The 17,637-nt window shown below is 44.0% G+C and overlaps 1 protein-coding gene across 1 annotated transcript in view; it reads right to left on the bottom strand.

Annotated features, from left to right (window-relative positions):
- Positions 1 to 17,637, bottom strand: part of ELP3 (elongator acetyltransferase complex subunit 3) — a 731,849-nt gene that overhangs the window by 626,367 nt on the left and 87,845 nt on the right. The window contains exon 6 of the mRNA XM_078649905.1: positions 12,035 to 12,103. Within this exon, the coding sequence (XP_078506031.1) occupies positions 12,035 to 12,103 (69 nt within the window). The remainder of the gene's footprint in view (positions 1 to 12,034; positions 12,104 to 17,637) is intronic.

The following is a 17,637-nucleotide window of genomic DNA, read 5'->3' as shown; positions in this document are numbered from 1 at the left end:
ATGCTATGTGTGAAGTGAGGGAAAGGGGACTGCTTGACAGTAACTTTTGACAATTTGAGCAGTCGGGCAGGGCCAGGAAAAGGATACGTTTGTCAACACTGGCATGTAGGACACTTAAAAGTGTAAGTAGGGATGGAGTGAGGGGTTGATATTTACTGGCTACTGTAGGCAATCCAGGGCTGGTTATAGATCAAATCTACATGAAGGTTGGGGCATATAAAGTCAGTGGAGGTGAAAGGTAAAATGTGTAAGGCCCTTCGAAGGGTGGATACAGGACATGCCAGACATGGGAAGCACATCAATGCCCACAGGTCATGGGGCTATCCGCTACCCCTTCAGCCTCGGCGCTGTCGCCAACACACATATGAATGGATCTCAGAGAATGTAGCAGCGGACCCTACAGTGCCGCACCTAAAATCCAGTTCCAAAATAAATCTTTAAAGCTTTGTGCTGCCAACCCCAACGCCAGCTGCTGTTTGACGTTGCTGTGCTTTCCAGATCAAAGAAGATACTCAATTCGATTTTTTATGGGGGCGCACCAAGAAGAAGTCCAAAAAGAAAGTATTGCTCGTGTAAATAGAAAAGTTCTTTATTTATTTTTATCCGTTCTTTTTAAAATACAAATCACCAGGCACTTTACAAAACAGATCAGCCAACGCGTTTCACTCCCTTTCCATGGAGTTTCTTCAGGGCAAATAGGTGTTTATCAGGATACATATGATTAAAACATTCTAATTCTTGTTCTCGAATAATGTCCCTTTTTCTGCCCGTTTAGCAGTTCTTATGTAGGTCTGTCAAGTGGGGCGGTGTAGTCTTCCCCACATACGTATCACATTCCCAAAATCAGGCAAGTGTTAATATCCGGGAAGTTAAGTCTCTTCCTCGTCCTGACCGTATGTAGCGGTATTGTCGTAGTGAACCTGTATGAATAGACATGGTCGTTTCACTGTCGCGGCATGGCTGGTCCCAAGCTGCAACTTGGGACCAGACTTAACTTCCCGGATATTAACACTTGCCCGATTTGGGAATGTGATACGTATGTGGGGAAGACTACACCGCCCCACTTGACAGACCTGCATAAGAACTGCTAAACGGGCAGAAAAAGGGACATTATTCGAGAACAAGAATTAGAATGTTTTAACATATATATCCTGATAAACACCTATTTGCCCTGAAGAAATTCCATGGAAAGGGAGTGAAACGCGTTGGCTGATCTGTTTTGTAAAGTGCCTGGTGATTTGTATTTTAAAAAGAACGGATAAAAATAAATAAATAACTTTTCTATTTACACGAGCAATACTTTCTTTTTGGACTTCTTCTTGGTGCGCCCCCATAAAAAGTCGAATTGAGTACACATATGAATGGACTACTATTGGGTCAGCTGTTCTCTAGGAGGAGAGGCCTGTGCAGGCTCCAAGTAGGCTGCACCACATGACAGGATGGTGGACTGGAGGGCGACAGAGAAGGAGGAGGAGGCCAGGGAGTGGTTTAAGCTTCTAAGGATAAGAGAGTTCACCTAAATCCCAAGGGGGACTGGCGCACAACGGTGCAGGGGTGATGAGGTCCATGGTTCTAGGACAGTGTGCTTTAAATGGGCCGGTTCTCACAGGGACAGGGTACTTGCACTTTTTTTAATTAGAAAGGGAGAGTACCTACACTTATCAGCATACCTCAATAGTTTTAATTTGGGCCAGTGTGGCATTCGATGGAAACAATAATTTGCATTACCTACAATGCCAAATGGAGTAATTGTGTTTCCACCTTTTGTGTCCCTGAAAAGGAGAGAGCCAGTAACAGCGGCATCTCCAAAGTGATTGTGGATTCAGTGGTGAAGATTATTTTGAATGGCAGCATCCCGTGAAAGAAATGGTGGGGTAATGCGCAATACCTTTTTGTTGCCAAAGGAGAGTCATTCTCCCAGTCACCCAATATAAGGGGGGGGGGGTGAAGATGCCTGCTTTGGTTCTATTACCAAGGATATTCAAGGTGCGTCTAGGAGAAAGTGGTTTCAAACATAGTAGGAACAAACATTTTACGAATAAAGAGGTGGAAAGCACGACCCCATCAAATACATGTAAATCATTTCTTGAGAACTTCATCTGTGTATACAGAAGTGAGAAAAGGGGCTTGGGAAGAGCATGTAGCCTACCTGTGCAGACAAAGGCTTTTGTATGAATAAGTGAATCTGTTTTGGAGATTGCAGATGTTTGCTATTTGCATGTGCTGTGTTCCTGTGTGTGTATGTGTTGTCTTAAGGTGGTCATTTAGCTTCTTGCATTTATGGTGGGATGTCGTGTAATGTGCAAAGCTTACAGATTGTTGGTAAGGCGAAAAGTGAGGCCTTGGAACAATGCCGCTTTCTGGAACGCGAGGTTTGTGATTTAGTTACTTAGCTGGTACTGGACTGTTTGGTCCTAAAAAAGCACGGTCTGTTGCTTGCACGTTTTTCCCTTATAAGTTTCTAATAGAGTGAACCTACACGTTATCACATATATAACTTTTTGAGGTAACGCACTTTAAAGAGTTTTGATCACTCAAAAAATATCACTTTTCTTTTCCATGTGTTTTTCTTTTATTTCTGCAATTCCCTGTCCACAGCCAAATCCGGATCCCCCAGGGATCTATGTCCATCTTAGACAATGTCTCTTCTAGACACCTGCTGCGCCCCCATGATCCAAAAGATTTTTAACTGGTCTATATAAACAGGAATCATTCCAACAGAGTGGAAGGAAGCGTGTGTACGGCCCATACTGAAAAAAGCAACTATGGACCTACAATCACTCGGCAACTACTGCCCGATCTCCCTGCTACCGCTTCTGGGGAAACAACTGGAATCCATAATAAATAAGCATCTGGGATCATACCTCGAACTTAATCACATATTGGATCCCTCGCAATCTGGGTTCCTACCAGGTTTCAGTACAGAGACTACACTCCTGGCCGTTACCCATTCACTGAGACAAAAGATGGATGCAGGAAGACCTGTGGCATTGATCTTATTAGATCTGTCTGCAGCCTTTGATACCATCTCGCAGGCAAGGCTCGTGGAAAGACTGCAGGCAATCGGTGTCCAGAGGACAGCACTAAATTGGCTGCAGCATTTTCTGTCAGATAGACAGCAGACGATCATTCTAGGTCCATTTTCCTCAAGCAAAAGGCGTTTGGGAAAGGGTGTACCGGAGGGCTCATGCCTGAGCCCCACCCTGTTCAATATTTATATGGCCGCGCTAGCAAAGATCGCTGAGCAATTTGGCTCTGAGATTAAATCATACGCCAATGACAACCAGCTTATGTTTACTATGGGCCAAAAGCTGGATCTGGAGAAAAAACGTTTGTCGGCAGGAATGCTAGAAATTTCCAACTGGATGACAGAGAACTGTCTCCAGTTAAACCGAGAAAAAACAAAGATCATGCTGCTTGGAAAAGCCCCAGCCAACTAGTCGGACACTGGTGGCCTCACCAACTGGGTGCTATCCCCGTGCCCAAACAAACGGTAAAAAACGTAGGGATAAAACTAGATCATGCCTTAACAATGAAAGATCAGATTGCAGCTATTACTAGCTCCTGCTACTACAGTATGCGCAATCTGCGCAGAATCTTCCCTCTCCTCCCTATAAATGTCCGTAGAACGTTGGCTCAAGCAATGGTGATAAGTAGATTGGACTACGGAAATGCCCTCCTGGCTGAAGTCAGAGATACTTTGCTTACTAAGCTCCAGGTGGCCCAGAACACCGCGGCTAGACTGATACTGAACCGTCCTGCAGGCACCCCCTCTGTGCCTCTGCTGAAAGAACTGCACTGGCTACCTGTGAAGATGCGCACCTATTTTAAAATAGGTTGTCTCAAGTACAATGCCCTAAGAGGAAAAGGTCCACGATATCTCCAAAACAAACTGACGACATACGTCCCCAGTCGCAATCTCAGATCCAGCTCCCAAGCCCTTCTGTGCGTGCCCCGTATTCGCCAAACACGCACCCGGGGTAAGGCCTTTTCTTATCTTGCGCCACGTTACTGGAATAAAATACCTATAACCCTCTGTGAGACTCCTACATATAGCACATTCAGGAAATTGCTAAAAGCTTACCTATACTAATCTCTCCTGGTTTGCTCCCCCTGCCAGGATCCACAACAGCCCCGAGATGAGACGTGCGCTATAGCAAATAATATTAACATAACATTAACTAATTAATATATGTTCGCTTTTTATAAACACTGCCTCGCCCTTACATTCATTAGAAAGTGGAGGAATATTTTTCCCTCAGGTACAAATTATATTGTGTGAGGATACCTGGTCACATACTCATGCATTGGAATGTGCATTAATTGTTTCCTCTAGCTCTCCATGCAGGTACCAAAGCTGGTGGGCCCAGAAAGGGAGGGAGTACTACCAACTCCATCAGTGGCATGGAGAGACTAGTTACAGAGTGCACTGGCTGGGTTTAAAGTGAATTAGGAACCTGTAAGAGATTGACTGGTAATGGCTCTGTGTGGATGAGAACAGAATGTTCTGGGCTTCAGTTCAATGAAATCCATATGTGCAAGCTGCCAAGCACAACTGAGGTGTAGAGATGAGCTTCAGAATCCCCTCACCTTTGTTGCATGTGGAGTGTCCTACCCTGGGACAGGCCACCCAGGAGAAGCTTAAAGGAGACGCAAGGACTGGAGATGCCAAAAGCAGGCATACCCGAGCCACTGACAGGCAGTGTTGCTGCAGCCCTCCTGTTCCTAACTATGTTTGATGCCTGCAACAAGGCTGGAGGTAAAAAGGAGCCCTTTGGAGTCCAGATCCACCATGCATTTGGGAGTTAATGGGTGACACAAAGCAGGTCATTACCATAGTGCTATCAACTCAGGTAGATGAAAAAGAGTGGATGTGGGAAAACATTCCATGTCCAGGAGGTGGGCACGGCACAAGACCTAGTACACCAGAATGCCAAGCCACCATTTCCAAACAAGGACCAATGTCTGACTGAGTAATCGGTGTGCCCAAATCTGGGCAATGTAAGGTTAGTCCTCCACACAGACTCGCAGGGTCCCGTTACCTGCCCACCAGTTTACTGTGAATAGTCCTAATTAGAAAAGGCAAAACTGCAGTATGAAACTCTACCTTAAATGAAGTCATTATTATTGATGCGGTTGTCAAGAAAGGAAACTGTGTGTTTGCAGGTTGGGCCAATTGATTACCTATGTTTAGGACAGATTTGTAAGCTCACTATTTACTGAACAAACAGCCTGATTCATGAAGGTAAATGCGCTCGCAAAAGGGCCAGATTCTCAGAATCTGGCCCTTTGCGAGTGCAATTTTTGCATTTGGGATTCATCATCCCAAATGCAAAAATCGCTAATAAAGAATTAGCAAATATGCGAGGATTAGCATTTAAGGAATCTCTATTAGAGATTCCTTAAATGCTATTCATGACACATTTAAAAATTGCAAATTAGCAATATTGGGCCGCTATTTACCGAGAGGTCAGACCTCTCGGTAAATAGCAAAAACGTAGAAAAATGCTTTTAAAAGCATTTTTCTAAGTTGCATGTTGCACACACACATGTCCCTTGGACATGTGTGTGCGCAACACCTGTTTCAATTAGCATTTCAGGGGTGCTACAGGGTGTCCTTTGGACACCCCTGGCACCCTTAAAATCGCTATCTTATTTGCGAGTAGCAAATTGCTACTCGCAAATAAGGGATACTCCCCATTCATTCCTATGGGCCTTTTGGCCCATAGGAATGAATGGGGAGTTATTCCTTATTTGCGAGTAGCAATTTGCTACTCGCAAATAGAGAATATGTAGGAATCGCTATTTATTTAGCAATTCCTACATGAATACCGTTTTGCGAGTCCTCAATAGCGATTCGCTATGAATCGCTATTAGAGACTCGCAAAACGGTACCTTGATGAATCAGGCTGTTAGTTCTCATTTCCCGTGCTGTGGTAATACTTCCTGGGAAAGAACGATGATGTGGGGTGAAGATTTTTTCTAGTGCAGTATTAACTCCCTTTTCTGAGTTCCCAAGGTCAAAATGGAGAACAATGTGGTAACACATGTTTTCCACTGATCTGAACTGCAAACCTCTGAATATTTTAGTTATTCCACGACAAAAATGTCTCTATTTCTTTTTTCCTAGCAAAATGTAAGTTTAGAAAAGAACCAAGTGTATGAGAAATTTGAATGCAACATGCAATCTCAATTTGGGAACAAACTCAAGTTTGAAAGTAAACATGGAATACCAGTCCAATTTTAAGGAGAGCCTCAATGTCTTAAATGCCCTGATCAATCATTTAGCTGCTATTAGACAAATATTTGTTTTTCCATTTTGTATTTAATAAATTACACCAAACTCCTGCAAACCTGGGTGGGATTTGACCTTGCTTTATAAATGTATATATAAATAAGGGCACAATAACAGAACAGAATGCTGAATTTTCCTTGCGCCTTAATGGTCCTTTTAAATTTCTAGGCATGGCCTCTCAGAGGCCCATAGAGAGGGTTGAGTCTCTTACAGCTTTGAAGGACTATAGTCTTAAATGCAGCTTTATCAAATGCAAAAAATTAACAGATGTCTATATCAAAGGCCAACTTTGAGCTTGAAATCCATGCCAAATGGCTCCCCTAACTCCCTCATTGGTAGTGACTGCTTCTTGGAGGAAAATAGATTTTTGAATGATTTCATGATGGAAGGAATTGGTCTTTGGCCTTTACTAGAGTACTCTAAAATAGACTTAGCCACGGAATGATTACCCTGCTTGAGTAGCACAGATTTGTTTATGGGACAAGTGCAGCAGAGGTTGACCTCAATAGGCAGAAGGTAGTAGACAGTGAAACTTGAGATGACATCAAGGAACAATCGGGTAGGACTCACACAAGCGTTGGAGGGGAGCTCAGTCACAATCACTTGTTACGGTATTCTTTGTGACAAAGTCGGCCTCACCCCTGAATAAAAACTCTGTTGTAAATTAGTGATCCACAGTGGAAGAAAGTTTTAAATGTTGGCATGACCCTTGCTAACTGTGGCAATGCACACAAAAGATCCACTTATCTGCTGCAGGAGTTTTTCAATTCAAAACACAGACCACAGTTTTCTCCCAAGTATTGAAAGCACGCTGCTAGAAATAAACGGACTGCCAATATTCCAATAACCAGTGAAGACCTTGTGAGGGAGAGCCAGCGGACTTTAAATCACCGATTACGACAGATTTCCCCACTCTTCTAAGGCAGTGGAGAAACATCGGCAAAGTAGCAGAAATGAATCCATCAAAGTAGTAGAATTCTTTGTTTGAAAAAACTCTTTACATAAAATGTCATATAGCAGAATTTCTGGCATAAAATCTGGGTAACAAAACATGTCTCGGGGTGAACGGGGGTGAATGTTTTGCCATTGTGCAACATTCCGTCCATCATCTTGTGTGTTTTGCTGTTCACCCTATGTGGGAAGGGTATGCCCAGACGTGGGTCCCGTGCTCACTACGCCACTGGAATCAAGCTATCCTGGCAGATGAGGGCTGATAGCCAGAAACCGGTCCTAGGAATGCTTGATTCCAGTCCAGGGAAGACATGGCTTGGCAGTTTGGGCTTGACTGTTCCCAAGAGGCACAGGGTCAACTCATCTTGTGTGTTTTGCTTAACAAGAAACGTACCTACATAAACAGTCGTAGACAGGTAGGGTATTTTCCTGCATATCCGCAACACTTATCCTACCTCAACGTGAAAGTTGCTCACCCTCTCTATGATGGTCTTTCAGGGAATTACCTCTGCAGACATGTTGGCAAATCCAGCATTCTAGATCAGGTGACCGATCTATTACTGTTCCTGGTGGAATTACCTCTGCACCTAGGCAAACCCGATGGCAGAGTGAGAGGTTGTTATCAGTGGGATGGCTGCCACCTGTCATACGCCAAATACGCCTGATATGCTGCTGAAGGTGAATCCTTTGCTTTCAGGGAGGATACTCAAATCCTGCCAAACCCTGAATCAGGTCTTCTATTTTCAAGTCACAGACCGAGGAAGATGAAAACTCTAAATGGAAAGCTTGCTAAAACCTCTTCTGTACAAACATAAATAGGATTCCCAAAACCAGAAACCATTCTCTAAGGAGAAACCGTATCCAGGGGATCAACAACATTATACTCTCATGTTGACCAAAATACACCACCTCCCTTAGCCGTCCTGCAGAAGCGTTCAGCTGATCTGTTCTATATTTCACAACCTGGTATTTCAAAGTCAAAAATCACACCCCTGTATTTGTGAGTATTGCCTCAGAGTGTTCCAAATGTCAAAAGGATGCCTGGTTGAGTGTCCAGTATTTATAGGAACCTCCTCTCTACAGAAATCAGAAATCAAGCCCTTAACCCATGTAGCAAATTTAGGAGAAGGAATTCTAACCCAGTACATTGCCGCCATATTGCTTGGCTAATGAAAGGGTCAAAACCATCACACATTCTCACAGATATCGGGGCTTTCCTAACACATCCCAGAAGAACAGTCAGTGGAGACGATTCAAGTTTGTGTTCCGTCATTATGAATAGGTTGGCAAATATGTTCCTCCAGAACGCTACTATTCCCAGACCTTAATGGGCTAAAAGTATAAAGTCTGCCACATATGGCAGCTGATCAAACACATGCAATGTCCCTGGCGTGTAAAAATTATGTTGAATCAATGTAACATGAACAAGTCTTTGCTTAATTTTCAAGTGCCCATCTTGCATCTGGATATAACAAAAGGCTATTTGAACAGCTTTCAGTTCTGGCCCAAAGTCTGCACTCTATACCCGCCTGGTAACAATATATCAAGAGTGAGCATTCTTGAGCAGGTAGATAAATATCTGCAAAGGGGGGCTCAGTCAAGAACTGTGGTAAACGAGCCCGCAGTATAATACCAATATTGTGGCACAGGAACACATCTAAGTGGGGCATCAACCCTGAACTGTTCCAGGCTACCAAAGGTACCATTTAAAAAAAGGTCTCTCAAGCAAGTTACACCCACACAAGCATGCTGTGGTTTTCCTTTTGGTTCCTTAAATAGAGGGGGACGTAGGAGTTGCCATGGATGGATATGCAGGGAGAGTAGGTACATGGAAGCCCCTGTCTACCAGCTATGCATCGTCACACATGGCCTGAACATTTCAGTGAGTCCACTTGCCCAAGTACCATGCCAGCCAGAAGCAACACCTCCATCGCCATCAAGCAGGGCGAGGGCTTCCCCCTTCTCACTGCAAAATGCCGCAAATTGTGGGAACCATGGAGCCTGCCAAATGTGTACAAACTGCAAAGTGCTGCATAAACACATAGTTCCAGGTCAAAGCTGCAAAGCCTCCCGCCTCATACGGAATGGGTGGACCTCACATTTTACTCTGGGTTGCTTGCATACCCACGCCAGCCTAACCATAAGGTGCTCAGATTATTAAAAATATCCTAAGTGGGGGAAATGGGAATATTAGAGGTATAGGACGCTAGGAAGGATACACTTTTTCATAACACCTACAGGAAAAGTGGGAGAGTGCTCCAATGGCCAACCGGTCCAGTCAGCTCCTGCTCTGTTCTCTCTAAACACCATCAGGGGGTCCCGGTTAACCTTACTGCCCAAATACAGACCATGCCCTCTATTGGCTGAAAGGAGGAATGTAGAAGTTGGAGATTTGTAATTTCAATTAGCAGGAAAATAAGGGATTTATCCCAATTGATCCTAAGGCCCAATAACCCACCAAAGAGAGATTATCCTTAAGATCAAGTAAAAATAGCAGAATATCATAAGTCTATGTTTGGAATTGTAGTTCTTTTACCCATAAACCGAATACCTTTATGCACATGATGCTCCGCTCCTGTACTGCACAGGCAAAACATACAGGAGCAGGGAAAAGGGTCATTCTTGATGTGTGCCACAAGTAATATGGAATGTTTCCAATAAGGCTCTATTAATCTGTACTCTACTAATGGGGCCCAGGTACAGAAGGGATATCCAGGACAGCATAGCTCCCCACCCTTTACTCCCATCATCCACAGCATGGTCTTCAAAACCCCCACTCTACCAAATAAAAGGCTTTTTGTGCATCTAAGAAGGCTGAAGCACCCTGAACCTCAGGTTGGAGCTAGTCTACCGGCACAAAGGATGTATGCAAACTGTACATGGTTAATCTACCAGAGATGACTCACCATGAGAAGCTGCATTAATATCTCTCTATCACTGTTCTCAAGCTAAGTAAGGGTGAGTTTAACAAGATAATCGGCCAATCCTATTGTAGAGAAGGACATTTCGGAGGTGTATCAATCCTTGGATTCCCAGAAACCGAATGGTATGGCAGGGAATTCCTATATCTGACAATTATTTGATGTTTCTAGAACTATCAAGTCTCCAGCGGCCTATACTGCGAGGATCATGTTGTCCAATGTCCTCAAATGGGGTTCTGCCTCCTCAGAGCTCCTAGCCACAGCATATTTGCCCAGAAACGTAACTTCCCGGTCCACCCCTTCCTGAATCTCTCCCAGCTTAGGGGCTGATTCTGATGTCGGACAGACCTGAGTCCATCCGACATCGGTCAGGAGCCTTAACCGACCGACCTGCTGTGATCGGTTATGGCCCTGCTAGTACGATGCGACCAAACCCTGTTTGGCCACATTCGTATGGTTCACAATGCGAGCATGCTTTCCAACCGGAAAGCATGCTTGCAATGTGAAATAAAGTGGTGCAGTTCATCCCTGCACCCTGTGGCCGGCACCCCAAGGTGCCTGCCAGCGAGTGCAGGGATCAACGGAGGGGCACCATAGGTGCCCCCAGGCCGCCATTCGGCGGCCTCACACCCATGGGGGCCCTGCTGGGGGCCCCAGAGACAGTTTCCGACAGCCTTTTCGTGCCGGACACACGCGCACGAAAAGGCAGCGAAAAACTGCCATCGTACTCCCTTGGTCGTAAACAGGCGACCGGGGGAGTACTGGAGGATTTCCGGATGGCAGAAGGGCTCTCCGAGCCCGTCGTAGGTCATCCGGAAATCCAAGTCGGATTCCTTTCCGACGAGCCCATCGGAATGGCTCGGTCGGAAAGGAATCCGTCTGACACATACCGATTTGGTTGGAAGGGCTCCGAACATGGCTTAGAGCCCTTCCGACCCGAATCGGACCCGTAGTGTACATCGTCACAAGAGCATTGTGATCAATGGTCGATTCAGAAGTACGCTCCACCTCATTAATCTGCCTAGTCTGTACAGCCTACTCTGGATGGACTTAAAAATGTCAGCCTGTTTGGGAATGCAGATTTCTCAGATGTTCAAATGTCCCATTCCATCACCCTAGCTGAGTCATATGAAGACTAAAGGGAGGCGTTTGAGTGTATTCAGTTCTGCTTCCCTTCTGGTGCTTGGCTGTCTCTGCCTCACAAACCCAGTTACTTAAAATGTACTACAGCACAACTTCACATCATCTAATTTGTTAGCAGCAACGACATAAGACTAAAAGAGGACATAAGGAAAGGGACACTGTGATGCACTTCAGGGGCAAGCAGTGTGTCAAGTGGCCTTACTTTTTTCTAACCTGATTCATGGGATCCACCCTACCACTCATTTGTGGAGTCCCCCCCTGGAGTTGATGATGGTAGAGAGTTGAATGTAAAATAAATCCTGTAATATCCAAGAAACTGGCTTCTGCTAATTTGAACAGTTTCTTTAACTTGCATCTAATGCTTGCAAAAGATCTGCTTTTAGGGTTAAACAAAACAAATATCTAAAACGTTGAATCAAGCATTCTTTTGTCTTGCGCTGTGAACCTAGATTCATCTATATGAAGATATTTCACAGGCGCAAACTTTGACATCCTCCATAGTCCCTGAAACAGCACCAAATCAATATCGTCATCCACAATTAACTATCTTACTCGCCCCACCTTTACCCCTCCTTTCATCTCTTAAAGTTCTGTTCACGGTGTGAGGGTATCACCTGTATGTTAAATCTGAAGTGTTCCCTGCCCTCATTGCCCTAGAAAAGTCTATACAAAACCCTCATATAAATACAAAAATAAATATAAAACTGATGATGGTTTCATTTACCTGCTCTACTCGATGCCTCGTCTGGAGGAAGGGGTCATATCTGGCGCGTATCGCTCTCATTGAAGTTGGCTAGGAGAACAAAGACAAAAAAAAAAAGATTTATGTTACTGTGAGCATATCTGTTAGAATAGTTGAAAAGAACAGTGAACGTGATAAAGGGTTAAAAATATGGAATTCGTTCCTGTTTGGTCTCTCTCAAAGCTCTGTTGCACTTCACCCATTACAGTCCTTTGTTGGTCGGTTGCTAATGCTTTGCACCGGTGGGTGCCACACCATCGATGCACAATGGCAACACAACCGATCAGTGCGTGTTTGATGGGCGCGCTTTGTGTTATCGAACAAAGACCACGTGCTGAAGGTGAACATAGGTATCACCTAAATCGCCACCTACTGCAAGACTCTTTCGGCACATGGTTGGTGCCATCGCATGGGAAAGCAATCAGACTGTAAATCTATACATTTATTTTTTTTAAACAGATTTTTATCTGGTCAGAGATTATACATAGGTGGACATGATGGAGCTTCTTCATATGAACAATATTGTACACTAAGACCCCTAGGATACCAGCAAAAATTGTATCCCGTTGATACAAGAACATAACAAATTTAACCTGTTGTTCCACATTAACATTACAGTCACTTGTGAGGTCTTTCCCTGGCTATCTTGACGGGTCTATCTCTAGATTGTATTTACTATCAATAAATGGCTGTCCCTACACTGATACACCATACATATTTTACAAGTAACAGCCCAAAAGTGTCAAATAATTTTAAGACATCATTTTACATGAACCAATTTGATAAGTTGGTCATTAGGCTGCAGTGTATCCGATTTCTAAAACAAAAAGAAATAGACCACCATCTACAGACCTTTCATCCCAGAAAAAATGTGTGAGAAGGAAAGACGGTACCTCACGGTAGCAACACCAAGTGGGAAAAACTGACTGGTACTCGCCAGTAACCCACTTCTCATCATTGGTTACCTTCTTTCCAGTAAGGAAATGTGCATGTGTATTAAAACAAGACCTCAACCCAATGAAAACCAAACAACAGAAGAAAGAAGAAGCAACCTAAATGTGTGTGTACTTCCTATGTGTAAAAGAACTTATACATGTGTTCAAGGATCCCGTGAGAACAAAAACGTAATCCTCACCAGTAAAAATTGGTAAAGTTTACTTGCCACCAATACTCTTTATTCCTTGCTGTAAGCTTTTCCACGTTAAAAATGACTCCTATCAAGTCAAAACTAATAATAACTAGCCAACATGTTTCGTTGCTATTATCAATTTGAAGCAACTTCGTTAGGGCTAGGGATCCAAATCAGTGTTTTCATGTGGGATTTACATCAAAACCTTTCGGTTGCGTAACTGCTGCATACCGGCAACCTCACAGAAATGAAAAACGCATCATATGATCGCGTCCATCTGATGACCATCAACGGGTCTGTATCACCGCGACCTCAGACCCGGTGCGCTTGGGCCGGATGATTGAAAGCGCAGAGGACTGGCGGTGTCTCTGTAGGAGTGCTGCATGAGAGTTGTGCCTTTTTAAGTGCAGAGTCCTTTTGAATGTAGGATGACTGGTTTACCCCTTTTAAGTGCAGGTTGAATGGTAAACCTTTGTGAATGTATGGTGAGTCTATATAAGAGCAGGATGAGAGGTGTGCTATATGAATGTATCGCAAGGGACTTGACTTGCCCCGGTACTGACAAGGCATGGTCTACTATACTAGAAAGCCCAGTTCATGTCCCACGAAACGCCTGGTCCAGACTTAACCAATTCTACATTATCCACAGAGCCTACCTTACTCCCAACAAGATTAACTGCTGTTTCCAATGTGTGGACGCCGCCTGTCCAGCTGTAATCTAATAGAAGCAGATGTATTACACATGCTATGGGCCTGTCCGACCCTACAGCTGTACTGGCAGGGAGTCACCACAAATCTATCTCCTGCGCGGAAAATCGCCTGTGCCCCCTGCACTCGCGCCATTGGTTAGGTCCACCATCACAAAGGCACAGGCGGAGAACGCGGCACTGCATAGGGAGGACACCAGGGCCTACGCAAATACCCCATAGCTACCAACTGGGACGCCATATTGATGGATTTTAAAACTGCTTCATTGGCCACCGACGCCATGGACTACCCACCGGACCTGACGCAACCGGAACAGATGCACAGCCCCGGTCAGTGCACAGCCCACTGCACCACTCAGCCCTCGAACAGACCACAAACCATGCTTAACCCCTTCCACGCGGGGCTAATTCCCCTGCGGTGTGGGGGCGAGGGGGCCGCGTACGGCGCCGCGGTGCTCGTGACGAGCCCTGCTCGTTATGCTGCACAGTGGAGCTGTGCTCATGACGAGCTGGGCTCGTGACGACTCCGACCACTCCCATAGAACGCCCACACAGGCGGGGAATTAGCCGCGAATGGGAGGGTCACGGCAGTTATGACGATCTCAGCTCGTGATAAGCATGAAAGCGGTCAATTAAGTTGCTGTCATGTGCAGTAGCTTGTAACTGGATTGCAAGGTAGCGCACACAATCAACATAAGTTCAGTTTAAAATAGTTAACGTCCCGCCCCTCCATTCCTTCCTTCATCATGTACTGTTTGAGTCTTAGCTCTGCGATATATGAAGCACCCAGACTTATACTTATTCGTTATTTGTATTTTTTTGTAGTTTTGTATAGCGCAAACTTGACCCGAAGGTATCAGAGCGCTTTACATGAGCACCAGTACAATCACAGACACATTCATGTTTGTTAGGCACGGGGAGATCAAGTGATTTGCCCAGAATCATAGGATGTTGAGCGTTCCTGCTAGGGTGACCAACCGTCCGTAAATTTCACGGACCGTCCGTTATTTTAGTATGATGTCCATAAGGCGTCTGTAATTTTTGGGAATTTCAGGAAGGTATGCTGTTCCCCTGCGAGAGGCACCATGAGTTTAAAAGTTTACACTCGGGCCCTCTCGGACTTCTCTTTTAAACTGTAGAGGCAGCCTGCAACAGCCCCTCCCAGTCTTCGCAAAGACTGTGGACTCGCCATTTGTCATTCTGAGACTGCAGCTGATTATCACATATAGAATGACAAGGGGCCCTATTGTAGTGACAGCATGTGGTGTGCCTTCTTCGGCATAAGACTAGGGAAAGGCATTCTGCTTTTGTCTTGGAGCCATGCTGGAGAAAATAAAAATAAAATAACTGTCGGAGGCAGAGCAATCACTTGTGCAAGGCCTCCCTCTATAGGTCATTTACCACATTGTCAAGGTAGATATTAGTGACGGGTAGAAGTGACAACCACTTTAAAAATAGCATACCATTCAGTTTCTAATGCCCCTGAAAATATTATCCCTTAATAAAAATAAGGTGCAAAGTAAAAGAATTCGGAGTAAACATGAATACAATGTGTTAGTCAGCGAAGTGCTTCTTAGTGTCATGGGACTGGAACAGCGTTTTCACTGTACATTTAAAAGTAAGATCTAAACATAAAACAATACTATTTAATGTTGATTGTTACATTAGCACAAATCTTGTTTGTAGAAAGGGCCTGGTGTCGTTTTGCAAAGCTGTGCGCATACTGAAAAACTGTGAAGTTTACGATTGTCTCAACCTAATATAAACTTATTTTGACTTGTACTGATTTTGGTTGTCTATTTACTTATTTACTATTGTGCGATCTCCTCTGATATGTCTGTAAAACGTATGTTTTGTCCCAAATTTGTGTCCTGAATTTTGACCTTCGGTCCTGAATTTTTGTCCTGAATTTTGACCCTTTGTCCTGAATTTGCACCCATGCCAGTTGGTCACCCTACATCCTGCCGAGGATCAACCCGGTTCCCCAGCTTCGATGTCGACTGCTCTAGCCGTCGTATGGGTAATTTACCATGTACGAGAACTTCTGAGAAGCAATGTTATCACACTCACATGCTATATAATAGTCCGGTGTGTTACTGATCGTATGACCTGTAACGACTCGCCGCAAATTACAATGCACTGTACATCATAATAAAAAATATTCCAAAAACTTCAATGAAACAGATTCAAAAAAAAACATGAATCTAAGACGAGCAGTGTAATTTGTGAGTACAGGGTGCGGCATAGCACTTTATTTTAACCGGCGGTTGCTGGTACTTTACTTTAAGGAACCAGAACACTTTATATTTATTCCACGGTTAGTCGAAATTATCAAAGAATAAATGTGTCGCCAAATACAGTTCTTTTGTTCCGCTAGCAGTTAGCTGACTTGAGAACCTTGCGCCATCTTGTGGCAGAAATACAAAATGCAGCTTAGTAAATAAACATGTAGGGGTAGATGTATCAAGCCGTTTGCGATTCGCAAAGGCCGGAATTCGCAGAATTCCGGCGTTTGCGAATCGCAAATGGTCTTTTTGCATGTTTTGACATGTAACAAAAAAAATCGCAAAATAAGGAATCGCAAAAATTTGCGATTCCTTATTTTGCTTACGCATTTAAGGAATCGCAATTTTGGGATTCCTTAAATGCCATGTATGTAGCATTTTGGAATTGCGAATTTAGGTTAAGAAATCGCAAATTACCACCAACTTGTAGTTGGTGGTAATTTGCAAATTCTTTTAAAAATGCACAATTTGGCATTTGTGAAGGTGGCATGTGACGCACATACATGCCCATAGGGCATGTATGTGCGCCATATGCACACACATGTAAATTTCAGGGGTGCAGCAGGGTGTTCTTGAGACACCCCTGCACCCTTGAAATTATTCTCAATTTGCGATTAGCAAATTGCGATTCGCAAATTGAGAATTATTTCACAATCATTCCTATTGGCCTCCTGGCCCATAGGAATGAATGGGAAATTATTCCTTAATTGCGAATTCGCAAATAAGGAAGAATAAGAAATTGCTAAAAAAATAGCTAATTTCTACAAACATCCAATTTTGCGATTTCTAAATAGCGATTCCTTAAAAATCGCAATTTAGAAATCGCAAAAGGGTATGTTGATACATCTACCCCGTAAAGTCTTAGAATTAATTAACCGTTAGGCACTCATGGGATCCTCATTTATTGTGACTGTAACAGTACGTTGTGCCTGATTATATTGTCTAGAAGTCAACTGCAAAGGTGGAGGTCACAAAATATGGGAGGTTCCTATGAATTAACAGCCGCGCCACGGTGCCAGTCGTGGAAGTGAGCCATGCAAGAGGTGGGAACCAGTGGTGGCCTAAAAAGGAAAAAGTCTGGCTAGCTGCACTTGTTCCCTTGTTGAGGGGACTCCATTGTGCATCGCTTGCACATGCACATCTTCGCAGCATTAAAACAGTTTTAAAGTTCTCATTTTGCACCATGTAGGAAATCTACCCTTTCGGCACTGCAGCATGGCGTCCATCGCGGTCCCAGCCAAACCACGCCTAAATACTTATCAGGGAATAAGGACGGTTGATTTGGACTGATCCACTGCTGTGAGAAATTCTTCATTCAGATTGCTAATAAAATACTAAAAAAAATTCTCAAGATATATTGAAGTTATATCGGGCCCTACTAAGGATAAATGATATCAGAATACAGTACAGACCACAAGGAAATGTGTTTTCTGCCCTGAAGAAGTCAGAGAGGACGAAACGGGT

The sequence above is a fragment of the Lissotriton helveticus genome, chromosome 6 (genome assembly GCF_964261635.1).
Source record: "Lissotriton helveticus chromosome 6, aLisHel1.1, whole genome shotgun sequence".
Taxonomy (NCBI): Eukaryota; Metazoa; Chordata; class Amphibia; order Caudata; family Salamandridae; genus Lissotriton; species Lissotriton helveticus.
Note: the sequence above shows the minus strand (reverse complement) of the source record. Positions and strands in the feature narration are given on the sequence as shown.